Source organism: Phocoena phocoena, chromosome 3 (assembly GCF_963924675.1).
Source record: "Phocoena phocoena chromosome 3, mPhoPho1.1, whole genome shotgun sequence".
Taxonomy (NCBI): Eukaryota; Metazoa; Chordata; class Mammalia; order Artiodactyla; family Phocoenidae; genus Phocoena; species Phocoena phocoena.
The window spans coordinates 63,240,554-63,263,008 of record NC_089221.1 but is presented as its reverse complement, the minus strand read 5'-3'; the positions used below and the strand labels follow the sequence as shown (position 1 = coordinate 63,263,008).

General features: G+C 37.8%; 1 protein-coding gene across 1 annotated transcript in view; it reads right to left on the bottom strand.

Moving 5' to 3' along the window:
* The window catches only part of JMY (junction mediating and regulatory protein, p53 cofactor), a 64,060-nt gene that overhangs the window by 1,996 nt on the left and 39,609 nt on the right, over nt 1–22,455 (bottom strand). Inside the window, exons 3-8 of the mRNA XM_065875012.1 lie at nt 21,827–21,977; nt 17,890–18,059; nt 14,896–15,061; nt 14,223–14,410; nt 11,811–11,897; nt 1,143–1,238 (exon numbers count right to left, since the gene is read on the bottom strand). Coding sequence (XP_065731084.1) covers nt 1,143–1,238; nt 11,811–11,897; nt 14,223–14,410; nt 14,896–15,061; nt 17,890–18,059; nt 21,827–21,977 — 858 coding nt within the window. The remainder of the gene's footprint in view (nt 1–1,142; nt 1,239–11,810; nt 11,898–14,222; nt 14,411–14,895; nt 15,062–17,889; nt 18,060–21,826; nt 21,978–22,455) is intronic.

The window sequence follows — 22,455 nt, the reverse complement described above, 5'->3', positions numbered from 1 at the left end:
CAAATGGCTGTTTATTTTCTCCCTCCAATGCAAGATTTTATTTTAGAGCTTTTGTGATTTTTCAGGGAAAATATACTGAAAACCAAAATACCAAAATGTAATACCTTACAAATAATTATCACCAAATTCTTTATTATTTGCTTATCATCAAATCCTTCTCCCCTCTTATCCACTTAAGAGGTCAACTGTTCAGAATTACCACATGATTAAAGAAAGATCTTTAGTGAATAAAAAGTACTAATTTAAATGGGAAAATAGTAGCAGTGTAAAATAAAAAACAAATGATGTCAAATATATATATGCTATTGGTAGGCAGAAAGCTAAAAAACTATTCTTAGATTCTTACATGTATTTTCAAATGCTTACAGATAAAAAATTAAAACATTAATGTTCTTCAAAGGGTAACATGGCATTTTTTTAAAGCTCTGAAAACAATATATGCATTTTATGATAGAATAGAAGGAGAATGAATGAAATGTTTTGGAGTACTGATACACAGAACTCTCATTCTTTTACTATGGTAAAACCTAGCATTAATGCATTTGGCAGACCACATTTTCTTCACACAAAGCTTATCCTTGTGTTAAGGACCCCATTTCCACCCACCCCCACTCTTTCACTTGATCAAAAGCTCCCTTCACCTATAAGGAGACCCCTCAGAATAAAGAGTAGGAATAAGGCTCTTGAGTGCTGCTAAGAACCAGAACTACCTAGTTTAAGCACATTCCAAGGAAATGCTTAGCTGCTGTGATATCAGTGTCCAGAGTCATGGATAAGCCTGGCAAGAGAACTGCTGAAGCATTTCTCACGTATGTTGATCCACCCTCTAATTCTGCCATTGGCCAGATTATTACACCACAGTGTTGATGTACACAGAATTAACAACAAGTTGATGCTTAAAATGGACAGTCAGTTGTGAACTATTAAATTCAAGAGGAATGAATCCAGGCTTCCCAGAGGCCCTGACCATTCCTCTTCTATCACTGAAGTGGTAAGCCAAGGACTGCCATAACTAAAATTGTTTTCTAGATAATAAAGGGAAAATCAAGTTTTTCTCATAAAAGAAATCTTACAATAGGAGTATATATGTACCTCTGTTTAAAAAGCAATGAAAAATAATAAATTGACCATACTTTTACTACCTGTTTAAAGGTTCGAAGTCTATCCAGTGTTCTCTGTCTTTCTTGGCTAACCCAGGCACTTTTTCTTTCTTCTTCATCATGTAATTTTTCTCTTTTCTGGTTAAAAAAAAAAAAAAAAAAGTAATTCCATTACGATGTGTCCCATTATATTTTATCATTAATAGAAAAAAAGAGAGTTCTCCCAATATGTAAGCTGGATTACTCCAAAGAATGATGTATTAAGCAATGTTCTGTGGCAGGAAACACTATCAGTTTTAATTGAAATTACATTGTTGTTTCACTTTCTGCATGACCTACCAATTAAAAGACGTTTACTCTGTAAATATTTTCTCTGAACTGAAAAATGTTTCATCTTTGGGGTTCTGGCTTGAACAATTTTATTATGCAATACTTGTAACTGCTATATTCTGCTAACTCAAATAGCTGACCTTAAAAACAAAAAATAACCACTTGGTCGGTGATTTAGATATTGTATATGGGTTGAGCCTGATGTTCTGCAGATAATGTCTACTATTACTGAACCTGTTCCTCTTGCCACAAATCTAAGTGTGTGTTTTAATACCTCATTCAATTTTTTTCCTTCCCATTCCCCAATCCCAAACCTCTTTGATTTTGTATTCCCAAACTGGATTAACAGTATCACCACCCACCCAATGTTGGCCAAGTTAAATACGAATTGCTCTTTCTAAAGGAAAGAAAGTGGAATTCTTGGCAGGAGGATAAAGAGTGGGAGTAGTGCTTTTGACAACCTCACTACTGAGGGTCAGGTGACAGACAGGTAGTTACCAATTAGGGAATGCACTGAAGAGTGCCACGATGGCCAACCACGTCCCCAGAGAGATGTAACTATCACATACAATACAGATTGGTTCCACTTTCTCTTGGTGAGGTGGGTTGAATCCTTTGTATATAAATCAGCCCATGGAACTTATGGTCAGGGTGCAGGGGGGTGCCAAGGGTGAGTAAAGATGAACATTCTTCCATCTCTTCTTATGGCAGGTCAAGAAGACCTTTCCCCTTTAGAGAGCTCCCACTTGGGGAGTCTTAAGAGAGTCGCAAAGGCCATTTATTAGTAGGTAAAAAGTCACGTATCTCTCAGTAACAGTCCCAGATTGCTATATATAATCCTAAAGGTTTCCAGATGGGAAATTAAAGAAGATATGACCTGAGCTCTTCATTAAAAGACATAAAGGTCCCATGTAGAGTCTGTCCTTTATAGAGAAAAGCCCAGAATGGCTCAAGGACACAGTGAGGCAAGAACTTATCCCAACTCCTCACCCCTACTGCACACTCAGTTCCATTCACACAGCTGAGCCAACAAAAGGAAGGAACTGAAAAAATCTCATATTTACAACTGGTAACCACCTGGAATTGGGAGTGAGCTTGTACTTTCCCACGCTGGGATACATGCCATGGGATACTCAGGGACAAAGGGTCTTCTAAGGCCTATCGAGTGGCACTGGCTCAGAGATGAAGAGATTTTTCTATACTTAGAGTGTATTATCAAATGAATATAGTGCTTAGTACTTGAGGAAGAAATCAGGTGTCTAAGAGATATTCAGCATTTGCAAACTGTGAATCTGCATCTCTGAACATAATATACAAAGAGCTGAATGTGAAGTTCAGAAATAAAACTGATCGATCATTTTGCTGGTCTGTCAGCTGGTATAACCAGAGTCAGATCACGCTATTATCTTAAAGATCCCAAATGGAAAGAGAAAGTTTCAGACACGTTCAGGCATGAACTGATGGGTTTGTACGGACGTTTCATAGAGCACAGTATCGTATTTAAGAGCCTAGTGAGTAACAGGCCCCCTCTGGCTAGCTAGGGGAAAGTTATTTAACAAAGATAATTTACCCTTCTGTGACGGGCGGGGGCGGGGGGTGGTGGAGGGTGGGTAGGGAATACTGACTAGATGATGCTAGATGGTGACACAAGGGGCTTTGAGTTTCTGTTAACATTGTTTAACAAGCTGGTGCTAGCTGTATGCATATGTTCATCTAGTGAAAATTAAAACTTATGAGCTGTACACTTGTGTGTGTGATAAAGGTGGTTTAAAACCAGATTTGACCTAAGCCAACTTTCATTTTCCTCTAGCTTTGCATGTTAAGAAGAATTGATGATTAATGGATTCATTCTCCTACAGTGAGGTATTCCACCCAAAGTCGGTAGTAGGCAAAATTATAAGGCAAATGACATTCATCTTTCAGATTCCCCCAAATATCAATTTCCTCTTTTTACTCAACTTTGCCACGTAAAACTCTGAGAAAGGATTTGATACTCATTCATTCTAAAAGGCTAATTAGTCCCTCCATCCATAAAAATACTGGCATTTTATCAGAATCCAAAATCTTCACGCAATAAGGAACGCATTCTAAGTGTGGAGTTTAATCACAAGCTGACAGCGCAGGTGCCGATGGTGAGAGTAGGAGGCATTCTTATTCATTTAACTCTTAAGGGGCCCACAGTCTGACTTTCCTTACAGAGCAGTTCCTGGCCCATGAAAACGGTACTGAACAATAAAAATACAATAAATTTGCTGTTGATTTCAGATGAATCTTACAGTTTGCAGGTAGTTTGGCTACTCTTACGTGTTTAAATTCAAGAGTTTTAGCTAATATGTGCCGAAATGAGCTTGAAGGATAACATCAAAACCCCTACAGCAGCTAACGTCGTTCTTAATCACAACAAATTAGAAGCCTTCTTAAGACCAGGAAAAGACAAAGAAGTCTCCTCTTATCACTCTTTTTCTTTTTTTTTTTTTTGGTGGTACGCGGGCCTCTCACTGCCGTGGCCTCTCCCGTTGCAGAATAACAGGCTCCAGACGTGCAGGCTCAGCGGCCATGGCTCATGGGCCCAGCCGCTCCGCAGCATGTGGGATCTTCCTGGACCGGGGCACGAACCCGTATCCCCTGCATCGGCAGGCGGACTCTCAACCACTGCGCCACCAGGGAAGCCCTCGCCACTCTTTTTCAACACCCTACTGGAAATCCTAGCTGACACAATAAGAAGAGCAAATAAAAGGTATACAGACTGCTACAAAATAACTAAACTGCCTTTATTTGCATAAGACCTGATTGTCTATATAGAAAATCTCAAAGAACCACCAAAAAAGCTACTAGAACTAATACACAATTATAACAAGACTGCAAGGTACAGGGATGACATATAAAAGCCAACTGCTTTCTAATGTAACAGCAATGAAACACTGGAATTATGAACCTTTTATATTACCCCTACAAAACTATTTACATTACCACACCCCAAAAAGCAGATAGATAAATTTAGGTATAAATCTAATAAAATGTGAACAAGATCAATGAAGCAAGCTATAACTCTTAGAAAAGAAACCAAAGAAGAATAAAGACATATTCCTTGTTCATGTATAGGAAGACTCAATACTAATAACATATCAATTATTGAGAGGGCAGACAGCAGAAGCAAGAAGAACTATAATCCTGCAGCCTGTGGAATGAAAACCACATTCACAGAAGATACACAAAATGAAAAGGCAGAGGGCTATGTACCAGATGAAGGAACAAGATAAAACCCCGGAAAATCAACTAAATGAAGTGGAGATAGGCAACCTCCCAGAAAAAGAATTCAGAATAATGATAGTGAAGATGATCCAGGACCTCGGAAAAAGAATGGAGGCAAAGATCGAGAAGATGCAACAAATGTTTAATGAAGACCTAGAAGAATTAAAGAACAAACAGAGAATACAAAAACTGAAATGAAAAATACACTAGAAGGAATCAATAGCAGAGTAACTGAGGGAGAAGAACGGATAAGTGACCTGGGAGACAGAATGGTAGAATTCACTGCCACAGAACAGAATAAAGAAAAAAGAATGAAAAGAAATGAAGACAGCCTAAGAGACCTCTGGGACAACATTAAATGCACCAACATTCTCATTATAGGGGTCCCAGAAGGAGGAGAGAGAGAGAAAGAACCCGAGGAAATATTTGAAGAGATCATAGTCGAAAACTTCCCTAACATGGGAAAGGAAACAGCCACCCAAGTCCAGGAAGCACAACGAGCCCCAGGCAGGATAAATCCAAGGAAAAACACACTGAGACACACAGTAATCAAATTGACAAAAGTTAAAGACAAAGAAAAATTATTAAAAGATACAAGGGAAAAACGACAAATAACATACAAGGGAATCCCATAAGCTTAACAGCTGATTTCTCAGCAGAAACACTACAGGCCAGAGGGAGTGGCATGATATATTTAAAGTAATGAAAGGGAAGAAACTACAACCCAAGATTACTCTACCCAGAAAAGATCTCATTCAGATTTGATGGAGAAATCAAAAGCTTTACAGACAAACAAAAGCTAAGAGAATCTAGCACCACCAAACCAGCTCTACAAAACATGCTAAAGGAACTTCTCTAAGTGGGAAACAAAAGAAAAGGACCTATAAAATGAACCCAAAACAATTAAGAAAATGGTAATATGAACATACGTATCGATAATTACCTTAAATGTGAATGGATTAAATGCTCCAACCAAAAGACATAGGCTGGCTGAATGGATACAAAGACAAGACCCATATATATGCTGTCTACAAGAGACCCACTTCAGACCTAGGGACACATACAGACTGAAAGTGAGGGGATGGAAAAAGATATTCCATGCAAATGGAAATCAAAAGAAAGCTGGAGCAGCAATACTCATATCAGATAAAATAGACTTTAAAATAAAGACTATTACAAGAGACAAGGAAGGACACTACATAATGATCAAGGGATCAATCCAAAAAGAAGATATAACAATTATAAATATATATGCACCCAACATAGGAACACCTCAATACATAAGGAAAATGCTAACAGCTATAAAAGAGGAAATCAACAGTAACACAACAATAGTGGGGGACTTTAACACCTCACTTACACCAATGGACAGAGCATCCAGACAGAAACTTAATAAGGAAACACAAGCTTTAAATGACACAACAGACCAGATAGATTTAATTGATATTTATAGGACATTCCATCTGATAACAGATTACACTTTCTTCTCAAGTGTACACAGAACACTCTCCAGGACAGATCACATCTTGGGTCACAAATCAAGCCTTGGTAAATATAAGAAAACTGAAATCATATCAAGCATTGTTTCCGACCACAATGCTATGAGATTAGAAATAAATTACAGGGAAAAAACCGTAAAAAACACAAACACATGGAGGCTAAACAATACGTTACTAAATAACCAAGAGATCACTGAAGAAATCAACAGGAAATCAAAAAATACCTAGGGACAAATGACAATGAAAACGCAATGATCCAAAACCTATGGGATGCAGTAAAAGCAGTTCTAAGAGGAAAGTTTATAGCAATACAATCCTACCTTAAGAAACAAGAAAAATGTCAAACAATCTAACCTTACACCTAGAGAAAGAAGAACAAACAAACCCAAAGTTAGTAGAAGGAAAGAAATCATAAAATCAGATCAGAAATAAATGAAATAGAAACAAAGAAAACAATAGCAACAATCAATAAAACTAAAAGCTCGTTCTTTGAGAAGATAAACAAAATTGATAAGCCTTTAGCCAGACTCATCAAGAAAAAGAGAGGACTCAAATCAATAAAATTAGAAATGAAAAAGGAGAAGTTACAACAGACACCACAGAAATACAAAGCATCCTAGGAGACTACTACAAGCAACTCTATGCCAACAAAACAGACAACCTGGAAGAAATGGACAAATTCTTAGAAAGGTATAACCTTCCAAGACTGAACAAGGAAGAAATAGAAAATATGAACAGACCAATCACAACCAATGAAATTTAAACTGTGATTAAAAATCTTCCAACAAACAAAAGTCCAGGACCAGATGGCTTCACAGGTGAAATTCTATCAAATATTTAGAAAAGAGCTAACACCCATCCTTCTCAAACTCTTCCAAAAAATTGCAGAGGGAGGAACACTCCCAAACTCATTCTATGAGGTCACCATCACCCTGATGCCAAAACCAGACGAAGATACTACAAAAAAAGAAAATTACAGACCAATATCACTGATGAATATAGATGCAAAAGTCCTCAACAAAATACTAGCAAACAGAATCCAACAACAAATTAAAAGGATCATACACCATGATCAAGTGGGATTTATCCCCAGGATGCGAGGATTCTCCAATATACACAAGTCAATCAATGTGATATACCATATTAACAAATAGAAGAATAAAAAGTATATGATCATCTCAACAGATGCAGAAAAAGCTTCTGACAAAACTCAACACCCTTTTATGATAAAAACTCTCCAGAAAGTGGGCATAGAGGGAACCTACCTCAACATAAGAAAGGCCATATATGACAAACCCAAAACAAATATCATTCTCAATGGTGAAAAACTGAAAGCATTTCCTCTAACATCAGGAATGAGACAAGGATGTCCACTCTCACCACTATTATTCAACATAGTTTTGGAAGTCCTAGCCATGGCAATCAGAGAAGAAAAAGAAATAAAAGGAATACAAACTGGAAAAGAAGAAGTAAAACTGTCACTGTTTGCAGATGACATGATACTATACATAAAGAATCCTAAAGATGCCACCAGAAGACTACTAGAGCTAATCAATGAATCTGGTATAAAGTTGCAGGATACAAAATTAATGCACAGAAATCTCTTGCATTCCTATATGCTAACAACAAAAGATCAGAAAGAGAAATTAAGGAAACAATCCCATTCACCACTGCAACAAAAAGAATAAAATACCTAGGAATAAACCTACCTAAGAAGGTAAAAGACCTGTACTCAGGAAACTATAAGACACTGATGAAAGAAATCAAAGATGACACAAACAGATGGAGAGATATATCATGTTCATGGATTGGAAGAATCAATATTGTGAAAATGACTATACTACCCAAAGCAATCTACAGATTCAGTGCAATCCCTATCAAATTACCAATGGCACTTTTTACAGAAACAGAACAAAAAAAATCTTAAAATGTATGGAGACACAAAAGGCCCCAAATAGCCAAAGCAATCTGGAGGGGAGAAAACAGAGCTGGAGGAATCAGACTCCCTGACTTCAGACTATACTACAAAGCTACAGTAATCAAGACAATATGGTACTGGCACAAAAACAGATATATATATCAATGGAACAGGACAGAAAGCCCAGTGATAAACCCACGCACCTATGGTCAACTAATCTATGACAAAGGAGGTAAGGATATACAATGGAGAAAAGACAGCCTCTTAAGTGGTGCTGGGAAAACTGGACAGCTACATGTAAAAGAATGAAATTAGAACACTCTCTGACACCATACACAAAAATAAACTCAAAATGGATTAAAAACCTAAATGTAAGACCAGACACTATAAAACTCCTAGAGGAAAACATAGGAAGAACACCCTTTGACAAAAATCACAGCAAGATCTTTTTTGACCCACCTCCTAGAGTAATGGAGATAAAAACAAAAATAAACAAATGGGACCTAATGAAACTTCAAAGCTTTTGCACAGCAAAGGAAACTACAAACAAGATGAAAAGACAACCCTCAGAATGGGAGAAAATATTTGCAAACGAATCAATGGACAAAGGATTAATCTTCAAAATATACAAGTAGTTCATGCAGCTCAATATTAAAAAAACAAACCCAATCAAAAAATGGGCAGGGCTTCCCTGGTGGCGCAGTGGTTGAGAGTCCACCTGCCAATGCAGGAGACACAGGTTCATGCCCCGGTCCGCGAGGATCCCACATGCCACGGAGCGGCTGGGCCCGTGAGCCATGGTCGCTGAGCCTGCGTGTCCAAAGCCTGTGCTCCGCAACAGGAGAGGCCACAACAGTGAGAGGCCCACGTACCGCAAAAAAAAAAAGGGGGGGGGGGTGGCAGAAGACCTAAACAGACATCTCTCCAAAGAAGACATACAGATGGCCAAGAGGCACATGAAAAGCTGCTCAACATCACTAATTATTAGAGAAATGCAAATCAAAACTACAATGAGGTATCACCTCACACCAGTTAGAATGGGCATCATCAGAAAATCTACAAACAACAAATGCTGGAGAGGGAGTGGAGAAAAGGGAACCGTCTTGCACTGCTGGTGGGAATGTAAATGGATACAGCCACTATGGAGAACAGTATGGAGGTTCCTTAAGAAACTAAAAATAGAATTACCATATGACCCAGTATATACTGGGCATATACCCAGAGAAAACCATAATTCAAAAAAGCACATGCACCCCAATATTCATTGCAGCACTAATTACAACAGCCAGGTCATGGAAGCAACCTAAATGCCCATCGACAGATGAATGGATAAAGAAGTTGTGGTACATATATACAATGGAATATTACTCAGCCATTAAAAAGAAACGCAATTGAGTTATTTGTGGTGAGGTGGATGGAGCCAGAGTCTGTCATACAGAGTGAAGTAAGTCAGAAAGAGAAAAACAAATACTATATGCTAACACATATAGAAGGAATCTAAGAAAAAAAAATGTCATGAAGAACCTAGGGGTAAGACACCAATAAAGACACAGACCTACTAGAACATGGAGTTGAGGATATGGGGAGGGGGAAGGGTAAGCTGGGACGAAGTTAGAGAGTGGCATGGACATAGGTACACTACCAAACGTAAAATAGATAGCTAGTGGGAAGCAGCCGCATAGCACAGGGAGATCAGCTCGGTGGTTTGTGACCACCTAGAGGGGTGGGATAGGGAGGGTGTGAGGGAGGGAGACGCAAGAGGGAAGAGATATGGGAACATATGTATATGTATAACTGATTCACTTTGTTATAAAGCAGAAACTAACACACCATTGTAAAGCAATTATACTCCAATAAAGATGTTAAAAAAAAAAAAGTTGTGGTACATATATACAAGGAACTATTACTCAGCCATAAAAAGGAACGAAATTGGGTCATTTGTAGAGATGCGGATGTACCTAGAGACTGTCATACAGAGTGCGGTAAGTCAGAAAGAGAAAAACAAATATCGTATATTAACGCATATATGTGGAATCTAGAAAAATGGTACAGATGAACCAGTTTCCAAGGCAAAAACAGAGACACAGGTGTAAAGAACAAACGTATGGACACCAAGCGGGCAAAGCGGCACGTGGGGGGGGATGAATTGGGAGATTGGGATTGACATGTATACACTAATATGTATAAAACAGATGACTTGTAAGAACCTGCTGTATAAAAAAAATAGTATTAAAACAAACAAAAAAAACACTGCTCTTCGATATAATGTCAAAGAATGAAAAGGCAAGCCACAGATTAGGAGCAAGGATTTGCAACAGATATATCTGAAAGGGGCTATTATCCACAATAAGAAAATAAATAACCTAAAAAAAAAAATGAACAAAATATCTAACACTTACTAAAGAAGAGGTAGAGACGGTAGATAAGCCTTGTGAGAACATGCCCAACATCCTACACCATTAGGGAACTGCAAACTAAAACAACTATGAGGTACCACTACACACGTATTAGAATGGCTAAATTCCAAAACACTGACAACATTAAATGGAGGATGTGGAACTCTAAAAAGGAACTCTAAATTCATTGCTAGTGAGAACGTAAAATGGTACAGCCACTTTGGAAGACAGTTTGGCAGCTTCCTACAAGGTAAGCATACTCTTCCCATAAGATCCAGCAATCACGCTCTTTGCTATTTTACCCAAAAGAGCTGAAAACTTAATGTGCACACAAAAACCTTCCCATATTATCAGCTTTATTCTTAAGTGTCAAAACTTGGAAGCAAGATGTCTTCACCAGGTGAATGGACAAATAAACTGTGGTATATCCAGACAATGGAATATTGTTCAGTGCTAAGAAATAACCTACCATGCCATGCAAATACAAAGAGGAACCTTAAGTGCAAATTACAAGTTACATAAGCCAATATGAAACAGCTACATATAGGGTTCCAATTAAACGTTAGGGGGAAAGGCAAAACAAAAGATCAGTGGTTGCTATGAGTTTGTGGAGAGAGGGGTATGAAAAGGTGGAGCACAGGGAATTTTTAGGGCAGTGAAAATATTCTGTATGATACTATAATGGTGGATTCATGTCAGTATATATTTAGCAAAAACAATAGAATGTACAGAACAAAGGATGAACTGTGGACTTTGGGTGGTAATGATGTGCCAATGTTGGTTCAGACTGTAACAAATACACCACTCTTGTGTGGTACTGCACTGGTAGAGGAAGCTGTGCTAGAAGGAAGTATATACACAACTGGGCCTCTGAACCTTTGGGTTCCACATCCTTGGGTTCAAACAACCTCAGACTGAAAATACTCAGGGGGCAAAAAAAACCACAGAAGGTTCCAAAAAGCAAAACTCGAAGAATTTGCCTACTGGCAACTACTTACATAGCATTTACATTATATAAGGTATTACATGTAATCTAGAGATGAAGAATACAGGAGGATGTGCACAAGTTACATGCAAGTACTATGCTATTTTATATAAGGGACTGGAGCATCCACAGATTTTGGTGCGGAGGTTGGGGGAGTTGGAAGGGCAGGTGTCCTGGAACCAATTTCCCCATGGACACTGAGGAATGGCTGAACAGTGACTTACTGCTAACATCTAGCTGTAACATTTTCTTATTCTCTACAGGTTTTATTCACTTTGAGATACGTAAAATTCGAAGTTTTATTCTAAGTCTTTCAGCGTGCAAACTTACTAGTTGTACTGTGTGGTGGGTTCTATATTCATCTTCACTCCGAAGGCGCTGCTGGAATTTTTCATTGTGTTTTGCAATACAAATTTCCTATAAATACATGAAATGTGTTTTAATATAAGTGAAACCTGAAAGACTCAAAATCTAATTCAATTTGATAAATTAAATTTTAATCTTAACATATACCTACACAGCAAAATATCAAGTAAGCTACCTCTGGTTTCTCATCCGGAATATCGAAGCCAAATAATTAGGATCTTAAAAGATTCTTTTATTAAACTACTTAACATCTGTAGAATTCCTGATTTCTCCCTTTTTTTGGAAGGGAAGGAATGGGGCACGGTAGAGTGGAAGGGGGGTGTACCTAGATAGTCTCAAAAGTCTTTCAAATCTGAAGACTGTGGCCAGAAGATTCTAAGTATTATTGTACTCTTTAAACTAGTCTGAGCAAAAAAAGGACACATAACTCTTGACTTAAACTGTTTCTTAAGTGCTTTCTGACGAATTAAAGAACATGATTTTGCCCGGATTGGTTTACACAATATCATGAAATCTGAATCTTCTGATCATAGACTTCAGAGCTAAAAAAGAGACCTTAAAGACTAGAAAGTACAATAATAGTATGCTACAGATTTACATGAAAATAATATTAAGAGATATGTGCTCTTGACACATACCCTATCATCTGGCAACTTCCTCGTGGCACCATGCTAAGTCTTCATTTTCTCTGGGTCCTTCTGGAGAAGTCCTCCAGATAAACAGTTTCTAACACTCTCAAAGCTATACCAAAAGATTACTCTTATAACCTCGTTAAGTCATACATGAACAACCTTTCAGGCCAGGAAGCTGTATTTTAAAGCAGCTCTTTTATCTCCTTCCTATCTTTACCCACACTGCGTTGACTCTACTGCCTAACAAGTATTGATCACAGATTGAACCTGTCCAAGGCAGTCTCCAAGGGGGAGAAGTGGCATGATATAGTGATATAATGGCTCAGGCTTCCAAGTCACACAGACCTAGGATAGTATCCTGCTTTGACCCATACTAGCTGCTTTTCCTTAGGTAATTTATTTAACGACTGGAAGCCTTAGTTCCTTTGGTTATAAAATGAGGATACAAGTCTACAATTCCTTATCAAGAACAGAACTCAGATGTGTTTCAAAATTAATTTTTTTTTTAATTTTAGAAAGATGATGTGTTGCATACACCATCTACTGCCCAGTAACTCCAGCAGGATCTGACACAACACCCCACAGTTAAGTATTACTGAGGTCTTTGCAGTGAAAACAGAAGAACAGTCAAAGTAAGTAGGACCAAGAAATGTTCACGTCTGGGTTTGCCACCAAATCAAGTATCAGAATGCTTTTTGGCTACTGGGAGAATAAAAGAAGATAACATACATAAAGAACAATGTTATTTCTATTATTCTTCTTGAAAAGTTTAATCACAAAGCATAGACCTCAAGTCCTCATGGCACAGCCAGAGACCGTCTTTGTTCTTTCAAGAGGAGAAGCAGGGCATGATTTACTTATAGCCAGAGAACTACCCCTGGGTATGAAATTCTATTGTGGGTGCCAGATTAACCACAGAGCCTGTGACCCTGGGGATGCTGACATGCAGACCACAAGGAATGTAGGGTGCTGTTACAAAGCGAGTCATTCTGATCTTTGGTAAAGTATGATCGATCTTTCTTCTCAGAACAGTGTTTCTAAGTTCTTCTCTTTCCAGCCTTCTTTTGTCATTCCTCCTTCCCTCTGCAGTTCTGTCACCTAAGCCATTGGATTTGGGGGTCTGGGAGCAGGGAAAGGGGAGGACAGGGGGTAAGACCATTCAGAGACCCTTGGCTGTGTGCCGTGATAGGTCACAGCAGACCAGAGGCTGCGGTGTAAATGGGCAGAATCTACAGGGCTGAGTTTCCCTACCTCAGATTTAGTTCAATATAAGAATGAAGAGTGAAGAATATAGATTAAACTGGTACACACTTTTATATATAAATAAAGATTTCCTTGAAGACTGAGGTCAGAACCAGTCAACTTAATTGTAGAGCATCCCTGGCCTCCTTAAAATAAAAAGGAGCCGGGAATTGCATTACGTGGAATCCTGTAGTCATGATCAGAGTCACCTTTGGGTGGCTGAGGCAAACAGCATATCACCACTGGCTGTTCTAATGTGTTTAAGAGGGTAATGCTCAGACAACCATATAATGTCAATATAATGGCCCAAGTATTGAGAAGATATAACTCTTACTCAGTTTTAAAAGGTATGTGTATTAGTGACAAATTGCATTAGAATTATTGGATATGGGTCAAAGATTAAGTGATGGAAAAATAAATAAATAAATAAAAGATTACTTAATGGAATAAAAGCAAGATGTAAAATTAAGGTTATATTCAATTAATATGTAACCTATTATACCTTTTTATTTCTGAGGTATGCTTTCTTGGCTGAAACCCGTCCACGTCTTGCCTCCAGCTGGCGTGCTTTCTGCTGAAGTTTCTGTAGCTCTTCTCTCTGTAAATGCACAGACACTGCCATCTCTTCCTTCTCCAGCATGGCCTCCATGCTTTCGTAAGTGTCATAGTATACCACTTCATCTCTCTTTTCTGTTACAAAACAGCAACAAGGGGTAGTGGTTAAGAGCATGGGCTATGGAGCCAGACAGAACAGGGCTCTGATCCACTCACTGATTCTATAACCTCAGGCAAAGCCATTACCCCTTTGTAAAATAGTGATTAGGAAATATACCTCTTTGGGGGAATGTGTATGCCAGTGTCTGGCACATAGTTAAGTGCTCAATGCAAAATGCCAAGAACCTTGTCTCCCAAATAAAAAATTTGAGAATACAGATTCTGGCTGAAGCAACAAAGCAAGTTACTTACAAAGTAAGTAGGAAGGAATAACATAGTTGCACTGCTACATCTACTAAATCACTTGTTTGACTTTACATTAAGTCTTCTTAGCCTCAACAGAAGAAATAAAACTGGTGTCCATGTACATTTTCCCTATGTATGCAAACAAATACATGGGGAAATTCCATCATTCATTCAAATGTCTTTTTGTGGACTTACGTATTAGACACACATCATACCCGATATAAGTCTTTTGATGCTTTCCAGTTGTGCTGTCAACAGTAACTCTTCACACTTTAAGATTTCAAACTGCACTTCATACAACTGAAGTTGCAGATCATAATAATCAGCTTCTAATTGATCCAACTGAGCGATGGCTTCTGTACCGCCCTGCAAACTCTGCATCTGCATTGAAAATAAAAATAAGAACATATCTAGTTTGAGAGAACAAGAAATTAAGCTATGATTAGAAATGAATACTAACTAATCAGACAGGATAAATCCATGAAGCAACTGAACACCAGCAGACGATGTGGGATCAGAGGCTCGTGTACAGATAATTTAAGAACCTACTAAATTTGTGTATAAAGCTGTGTGAACATGTATATTTTTCTCTGAGTACAGTGTTCCTAGCTTTCAAATTCATAAAGGGACAAGAGTCTGTGACTTAAAAGAGGTGAGAATGACGATAATCAAGACTCGGTTAAAAAGGAATAGTACTTACTCCTAAGTGTGGTTAAAAAATTTTTAAGTCAAATGTAATTTTGCTTGCCTGGGTGATATTTAATGTTGCAGTGTTACTTTAGAAGACTGTTTGATGTTTAGCATTATACCATGGCAAATACCACTGTCACATCAGGAAAATGTTTTTGTTTTTAAAATAACCTAAGGAGATGTGACGTATCAACATTTTTTTTAAAGAACAAAAGTCTCCCCATAATTTAAACCACAGAGTTGTACTGTACTATAAAGCAAGGGATTTGTTTGGGATGAGCTTAATAAACCACATTTGGTCTGTTTCTCCTGAGTCATGTGGTCACGTTAAATTAATGCTAATGAAACTAGCGCAGCCATCATCACAGATACACACAAAAAGCACAATATGCATATACTGTATCACTCAACAGGCATAAACCTGGCAAGAATGACTAACTGACAGCTTTACCAAACCCTCTGAAGAATTCAAACACAATCGAGAACATTCAAAAACAGACTACTAAGGTACTATTAAGGATAACCCCAGGGAAAATGACCCCACAGATAAACATGCCAGACTCCCTGGCCCATTTCAGCCTCACCCTTCCTCTACCATAGGAGACCAATTCCAGTAAGAAATGTTCTTGCAATAGCACATAGTTATAAATCTTACCTCAGCAGCTCTTTTAGGCACCCTATGTTGTCATTACAATTCATCCTGGTTAGAATAAAGCTAGTCAATCTGATGAAGACAGTGGCACTCTATTTCAGTCAATAAAATGCTAGCATATCAAGTTTTAAAGTTCAAGACCTTAAGAAAATTCCAGCTACCTAGTAACATAAAGGAGAAAGCTAACTAGAAAAGAAGATTAGAGTGGAAATGCCTCAGGTGAAGGAGAGATGGAGCTGAAATCTGTGAAGAAATTCTGAATAGTGTGGAAAAGTTCAGAACATGTTCTAATTTTTCCTTTAACAATAGTAGCAAATCAGAAAATGTAAGGGAAAAATAAATCCATTAACAAATCTAAATCCATAATTTAAAATCCATTAACAAAAAGATTTTTCTAGATCGTACCCTTAAAATATTACAGATTACCTCATACACTATTTTTTAAACAAGAGTTAGACATGCATATGCACATTCACAGAATATAGTTTACATAAAGCTGTATTAATAAAAGCAGTGATGACATTTTGTTCTTCTCTAGAGAATATACAACTTTCACAAATACATACTCAATGTATTTAGAAGTCAATGTGGTCAAGCCACAGAATGGGAACAAATATTTGCAAATCATATATTTGATAAGACTTGTATCTGGAATATGTAAAGAACTCTTTCAATTCAGTGATTAAAAAAACCCAATTTTAGGGAGTTTTCCAGCAGTCCAGTGGATCCCGCAAGCCTAGCAGCACAGCTCCCCCACACACAAAAAATTTTTTAATGGGCTAATGACCTGAATAGACACTTCTCCAAAGAAAATATATAAGTGGCCAATAAGCACATGGAAAGATACTGGACATAAATGCCATCAGAGAAAGGCAAATCAAAGCCACGAGATACCACTTCACACCCACCAGGATGGCTATTATTATATATATATATATATACAATATATATATATATAAAAGACTGTTTAGTGTAACGTAAAGAAAGATGTGGAGAAATTCTATCCTTTGTACACTGCTGGTGGGAATGTAAATAGTACAGCTGCTTTGGTAAACAGTCTGATAGTTCCTCAATAGGTTAAATAGCATTTCACGCCAAGATAAATGAAAACCTTGCACATGGATGTTCATAGCAGCTCCAAAAGTAGAAAGAACCCCAAAGTTCATCAACTGGTGAATGCACAAAATGTGGTGTATCATTTGGCCAAAGAAAGTAAATTAAGTAATGATGCATGCTACAATATGGATGCACCTTGAAAACATGACACTACGTGGGGGAAAAAGCATTTAAAAAAATCACATCTTTTATGATTCCATTTATATGAAATGTCGAGAATAGCAAATCTATAGAGACAGAAAATAGTTGCCTAGGTGTGGGGAGGACCAAAGGGGAGATAGGAAATGAGTGCTCCTTTTTCTTTTAACAGTTGCTGCCTACAGTCATGCTGGCATGCTGTGAAAATGCCATAACTCTAACTCTTCTATCAGAGGCCCCATTGTGAAAGTTATCATCTCATGGAGGTACTGCAAAATTAACAACTGCCTGTAGAGTCAGAAAAATTTAAGTCTTATACCAAAAAAAAGTCAAATAGCACATCTTACTAAAAAAATTTTTTTAAATATATTTTTCTCACGGCTTTTGTTACCTCTTCTTTTTTTTTTTTTCCCCCCCAGTATGCAGGCCTCTCACTGTTGTGGCCTCTCCCGCTGCAGAGCACAGGCTCCGGACGTGCAGACTCAGCGGCCATGGCTCACGGGCCCAGCCGCTCCGTGGCATGTGGCATCCTCCCGGACCGGGGCACGAACCCGTGTCCCCTGCATCAGCAGGCGGACTCCCAACCACTGCGCCACCAGGGAAGCCCTGTTACCTCTTCTTTTAGTGCATGTTTCCTCTGTTCCAAACAGATCTCTTTAGCTCTCATCATCTGCAGAGTCTCCTTAGAAACGGCATACTGGAGTTTTTCCATACGTTCAGCAGCTGCTGCCCATGATGCTTTACCAAATTTCTTCTGATCTGCTCGCATTCGATCATATACAGCTATTGATAATTTTTAAAAAGACATTGAGACATTAAGACATGAAACAACTTGATACTAAAGAATTGAAAGTCTTAGATTCCACTGATCACACACTCAAAGATAAACACACAAATGCTACCCTCATGATAAACTACCTATAAAAGCTCTAAAATATAATTCAACAGTATGTTAGATTCTCTCTAATGTCTCCAATAAGAATTTTAAATAGTCATTCTCAGAAATAACTTTCTGAAGATGAAACTGAGCTTTCAGGTTAATTTTAAAACTTACTTAAAAAAATACTCTTTTCACATTGTCCAGTGTTATTAAAGTTCTAAGTTTCTATAAAACTTTATTCTGTCACGGTTTATACTTTTTCCTAGGTATGTTAGTTGAAATCAGAACCATAACTATTAAAGGGTATTTAAAAATTATTTAAATTCATCTACTTTTGAGTTCTCCAAACGTATTTTAATGATAATGGTAGGATGAAATAAATCCTAGACATTAGCATGGAGCTGATTCTGCTAAGGTTAGGGCTGGAGCAGAATCAGTTAGTGCTGGGCTTAACTAACTAAGCCCCAAAGAAGACACCCAACTTCTCCTTGCCACCACACAGAAAAAGGAAGAACTTTTTAGTTTGCCACAATAGAGGCCTCATTCAAGAAACATTTCCTGACAATCAAACACCTAGTATCTTCCAGTTAAAGAAGTTTATCACTGATAATAGCATGGTGCTGGCTCATCTTGGGTCCTTATACAAATGAACCCAACCATCCTATGATCCTTACGCCTAATAGGTCAGACATGCTTTAACTATCATAAAAGAGTCAGGCAATCTGATTACGCAGTACCTAATGTAGTCTTTAGATTAGTGTACATTCTCTAGTAGTTTCTTTAATACGTTCACAGGTAAGTGATTAATACTTTTGTAATGCTACTATATCATAACCCTCTTTGCAAGAAGTATCTCAGTAACATTTGCCTCAATTTTAATTTTTTGACAATAATACGAGTACATACTTGAAAATTAAAACTGTACAGAGAGGCTGATAGTGGAAAAGAGCAGTTTCTCATGCTCAGCTCTCCCCCCACCCTTAGTCCCAATGCCTAAATGCAACCAACTTGGAACCTGCTCCTGGGTAGTTACCTCCATTCAAGAACGTCACCATTTCTTGATTTAGTCTTAAAAATCTGTTGAGTTCTTATGACAAATGAGCAATCTATTTACTCAGAATCTCCTCTCAATATAGTTCTTTTGGTTTCTCTTTGGCCTTTAAATGCTAACATATTTGAATATTGATCTGATCCTTTATTTTAGGGTTTCTAACAAATACTAACTACTTCTGTTGCTTACATAGCAAATGATTCTGCCATCTTAAATCTCTATCTTTTAAAAATGTATGATAATATTTATGCAACCATAAGATCAGTACAGCAGTGCACTGTAGGGGAAAAAATAACAGCAGGGGGTTTGGAGTTAGACAGCTTGGAGTTAAATTCTCACTTCTACCCATCAACATGTAACTTTCAGAAGAAACTTAACTGTTCTTGGGCTAAATTCCCTTGAGTAATAAACATAAGGAAATACAGTACCTCCTCGGAAGACTTGTGGAAATTTAATGAGAGAATAATAGATATTTAAATGCTTCTCTCACTTCACATGGCAATATTAATCAAATACATGGTCTGTTTTGTTTCTTCTCTCCCTCATGCACACGTGACCACAATCACTCATATTTGTACGATGTTGTGTTAATTTCAAAGTGCTTTTTCCAAGTGTTCTATTTATCTGCCCAGCAATCCTATAGAATAGGCATGGTATGCATTATCAACACCTTCAACATAGATATGTGAAACTTGGTGACTTAAGACCAAGGTTACACACCTATAAAAGGAGAGTTATATGAGTACCCAAGTTGCTTAAATACCTAGTCTGCTGCTTCTATCACTTTTACCTGAACTTGTAATCACAGCATATAGTCAAACATTCTGCATAAACAAAAATAGTCTGGAGCCTTATCTCTTGCTTCCCACTTAAGGACTGTGTCTGTGGAGCAGTTCCCTGTCCTAATTCAGTCTCAGGTTGTTACCTACCACAAGAGCTAGTCAATACTTTGTCTTCCAACATCTTTAGACAGAATGTATTCTTCTGCCTAATTGCTGCTCACTTCACCTGGAGTTATTTTCCAACAGCTCAGGAATATGAAGATAATGTAGAAAATTATGAATACAGAATGCTCAGAATACCCCTAGAACACCTCTAAAACAGATTCTTGGGCTTCCCTAGTGGCCCGGTGGTTGAGAGTCCGCCTGCCAATGCAGGGGACACGGGTTCGTTGCCCCGGTCCAGGAAGATCCCACATGCCGCGGAGCGGCTGCGCCCATGAGCCACGGCCACTGAGCCTGCGCGTCCGGAGCCTGTGCTCCGCAACGGGAGAGGCCACAACAGTGAGAGGCCCGGTACTGCAAAAAAACCAAAAAACACCCAGATTCTTCTCTCCCTCTGCTGGCAAGAATAGATTCTTGCTAAGATGACTGATGACATTAACAGGATAACCACCACGTAATAGCACCCTATGGGATCATTATATGTAAAAAAGCTCTGAAGGCAACAGTCCTGGTGTTTACAAGGAATGATGTTAAATTTGTTTAAAAAACCTTAATGTTCTAACATACATATACCTGTCAGAAAAGGGCCCATTTAAGATGTTTTTGAAAGCTAAGCAGTAAAATTGGGCTACACCTGGCTTTGCATAAGGAAGGAAATAAAGGCCTATTTTACTCCTCTTCTAATATATAGGAATGCAAGGAGATCTTACATAGATCAATAGGGGGAAAACAGCCCAACAGAAAAACAGGCAGAAGACAGTACTGGGAAAAAAGGAAAGATATGCAAATACCAATTAATACATGAAAACAAAAAAGATGAACACTCAGTAATAAGCAAAGAAATGCAAATTTTAAAAACATGGTACTACTTTTCATCTATTAAACTGTTTGTTTTTTTAATGACAATGCCAAACGATGCTGAGGAATCGAGGAAAGTATTCTCATTCAGCACAATTGCTTCGAGTGAAACTTTTAAGGAAACGTGGATTTGCTGAAAGAATAACCTGAATAACGACTTTAATGCCAGGTATACAAATAGAGAGCTTATTAAAATAATGAATAATTTAAACTGCTTCTCAGGGAGTGGTGGAACGATTTCTGTGGCCTCCTATGGAAGGGAGTTGGAAGGAATGGACCTTGCCAGGCAGACCTTGCCAGATGTATCTCTTCATTTGGCTTGATTTGTATCCTTTACAAATTGTAATGGTAAGTATGTGTTCTCCTGAGTTCTGCGAGTGAATTTTTGAACCTAAAAGGGCTGTAGGAACCCCAAATTTGTAGCCAGTTGGTTAGACGTACAGATGGCCTAAGGATACCCCAAATTTGCAAGTAGTGTCTGAAGGGCAGGGAGTCTTGCTGGTGACTGGGACTTTAAGCTATGACGTCTGTAACTGTGAATGATTATTGTCAGAATTGAATTATGCTATACTAATACCCATCACTTTTAATTTTTTTAAAGGTGGGCTCTATGTAAACACATATGCCTAGAAAAGACTGAAAGGATATACCTTAAGTTGTTAATAGTAGTCTTCTTTAACCGCTAGGATTATGAGTGGTCTTTAATTCTTTTCTATATAACTATTTCGAACATAAAATACTTAAACCACTCATTTTTGAAAATACCTCCATCCATTTTGAAAATACCTAACAAAAATAATTCTACTGGGAAACTCACCTTTTTGAGCTTTAGCTGTTATTTCAAAATATTTGACAGTAAGATCTTGAATGGACAGCACAGCCATATGAGCTTTCCGCTGCCAGTCAGCATCTTCTTTTTGTAGACTTTCAATTCTTCGGGGACCCAGGTAATCATTCTCTATAGAAATCTGTAGAGAGAAAAAAGAAAAATGGAAAAGATCATTTCTCTCTCTCTTTTAACATTTACTGAACATTTATATATCAGGCATTGTGCTTGGTACTAAAAGAAAGAATACTGGTTTTTCCCTGCTCTGCAGTAGAAGCTATCAATTTACAAAACAATTAAATTAACAACAATGTTGAAGACAGTTGATGCAGAAATTGTTCCCCCTTCCTCCTCTATCTTCTTCTTCATCCTTCCCTTTTCTATATATAAAGGACATATAACAAAATGTTTAAGACTGATGATTTTCAAGTGCTGGGATGAGAAATTTATTTCCTCCTTTACGATAATTGTATTTTCAGTTTAAGAATTATTTGTGCCAATAAAATGCTTATTTAATCATTGACATAACTAAATAAAATAAGATTGACAATATATAAAAATCAGCCTATCTGCCTACTGAAGGGCTCTGGATATAAGTAACAGAAAAACTGGCTATGTAT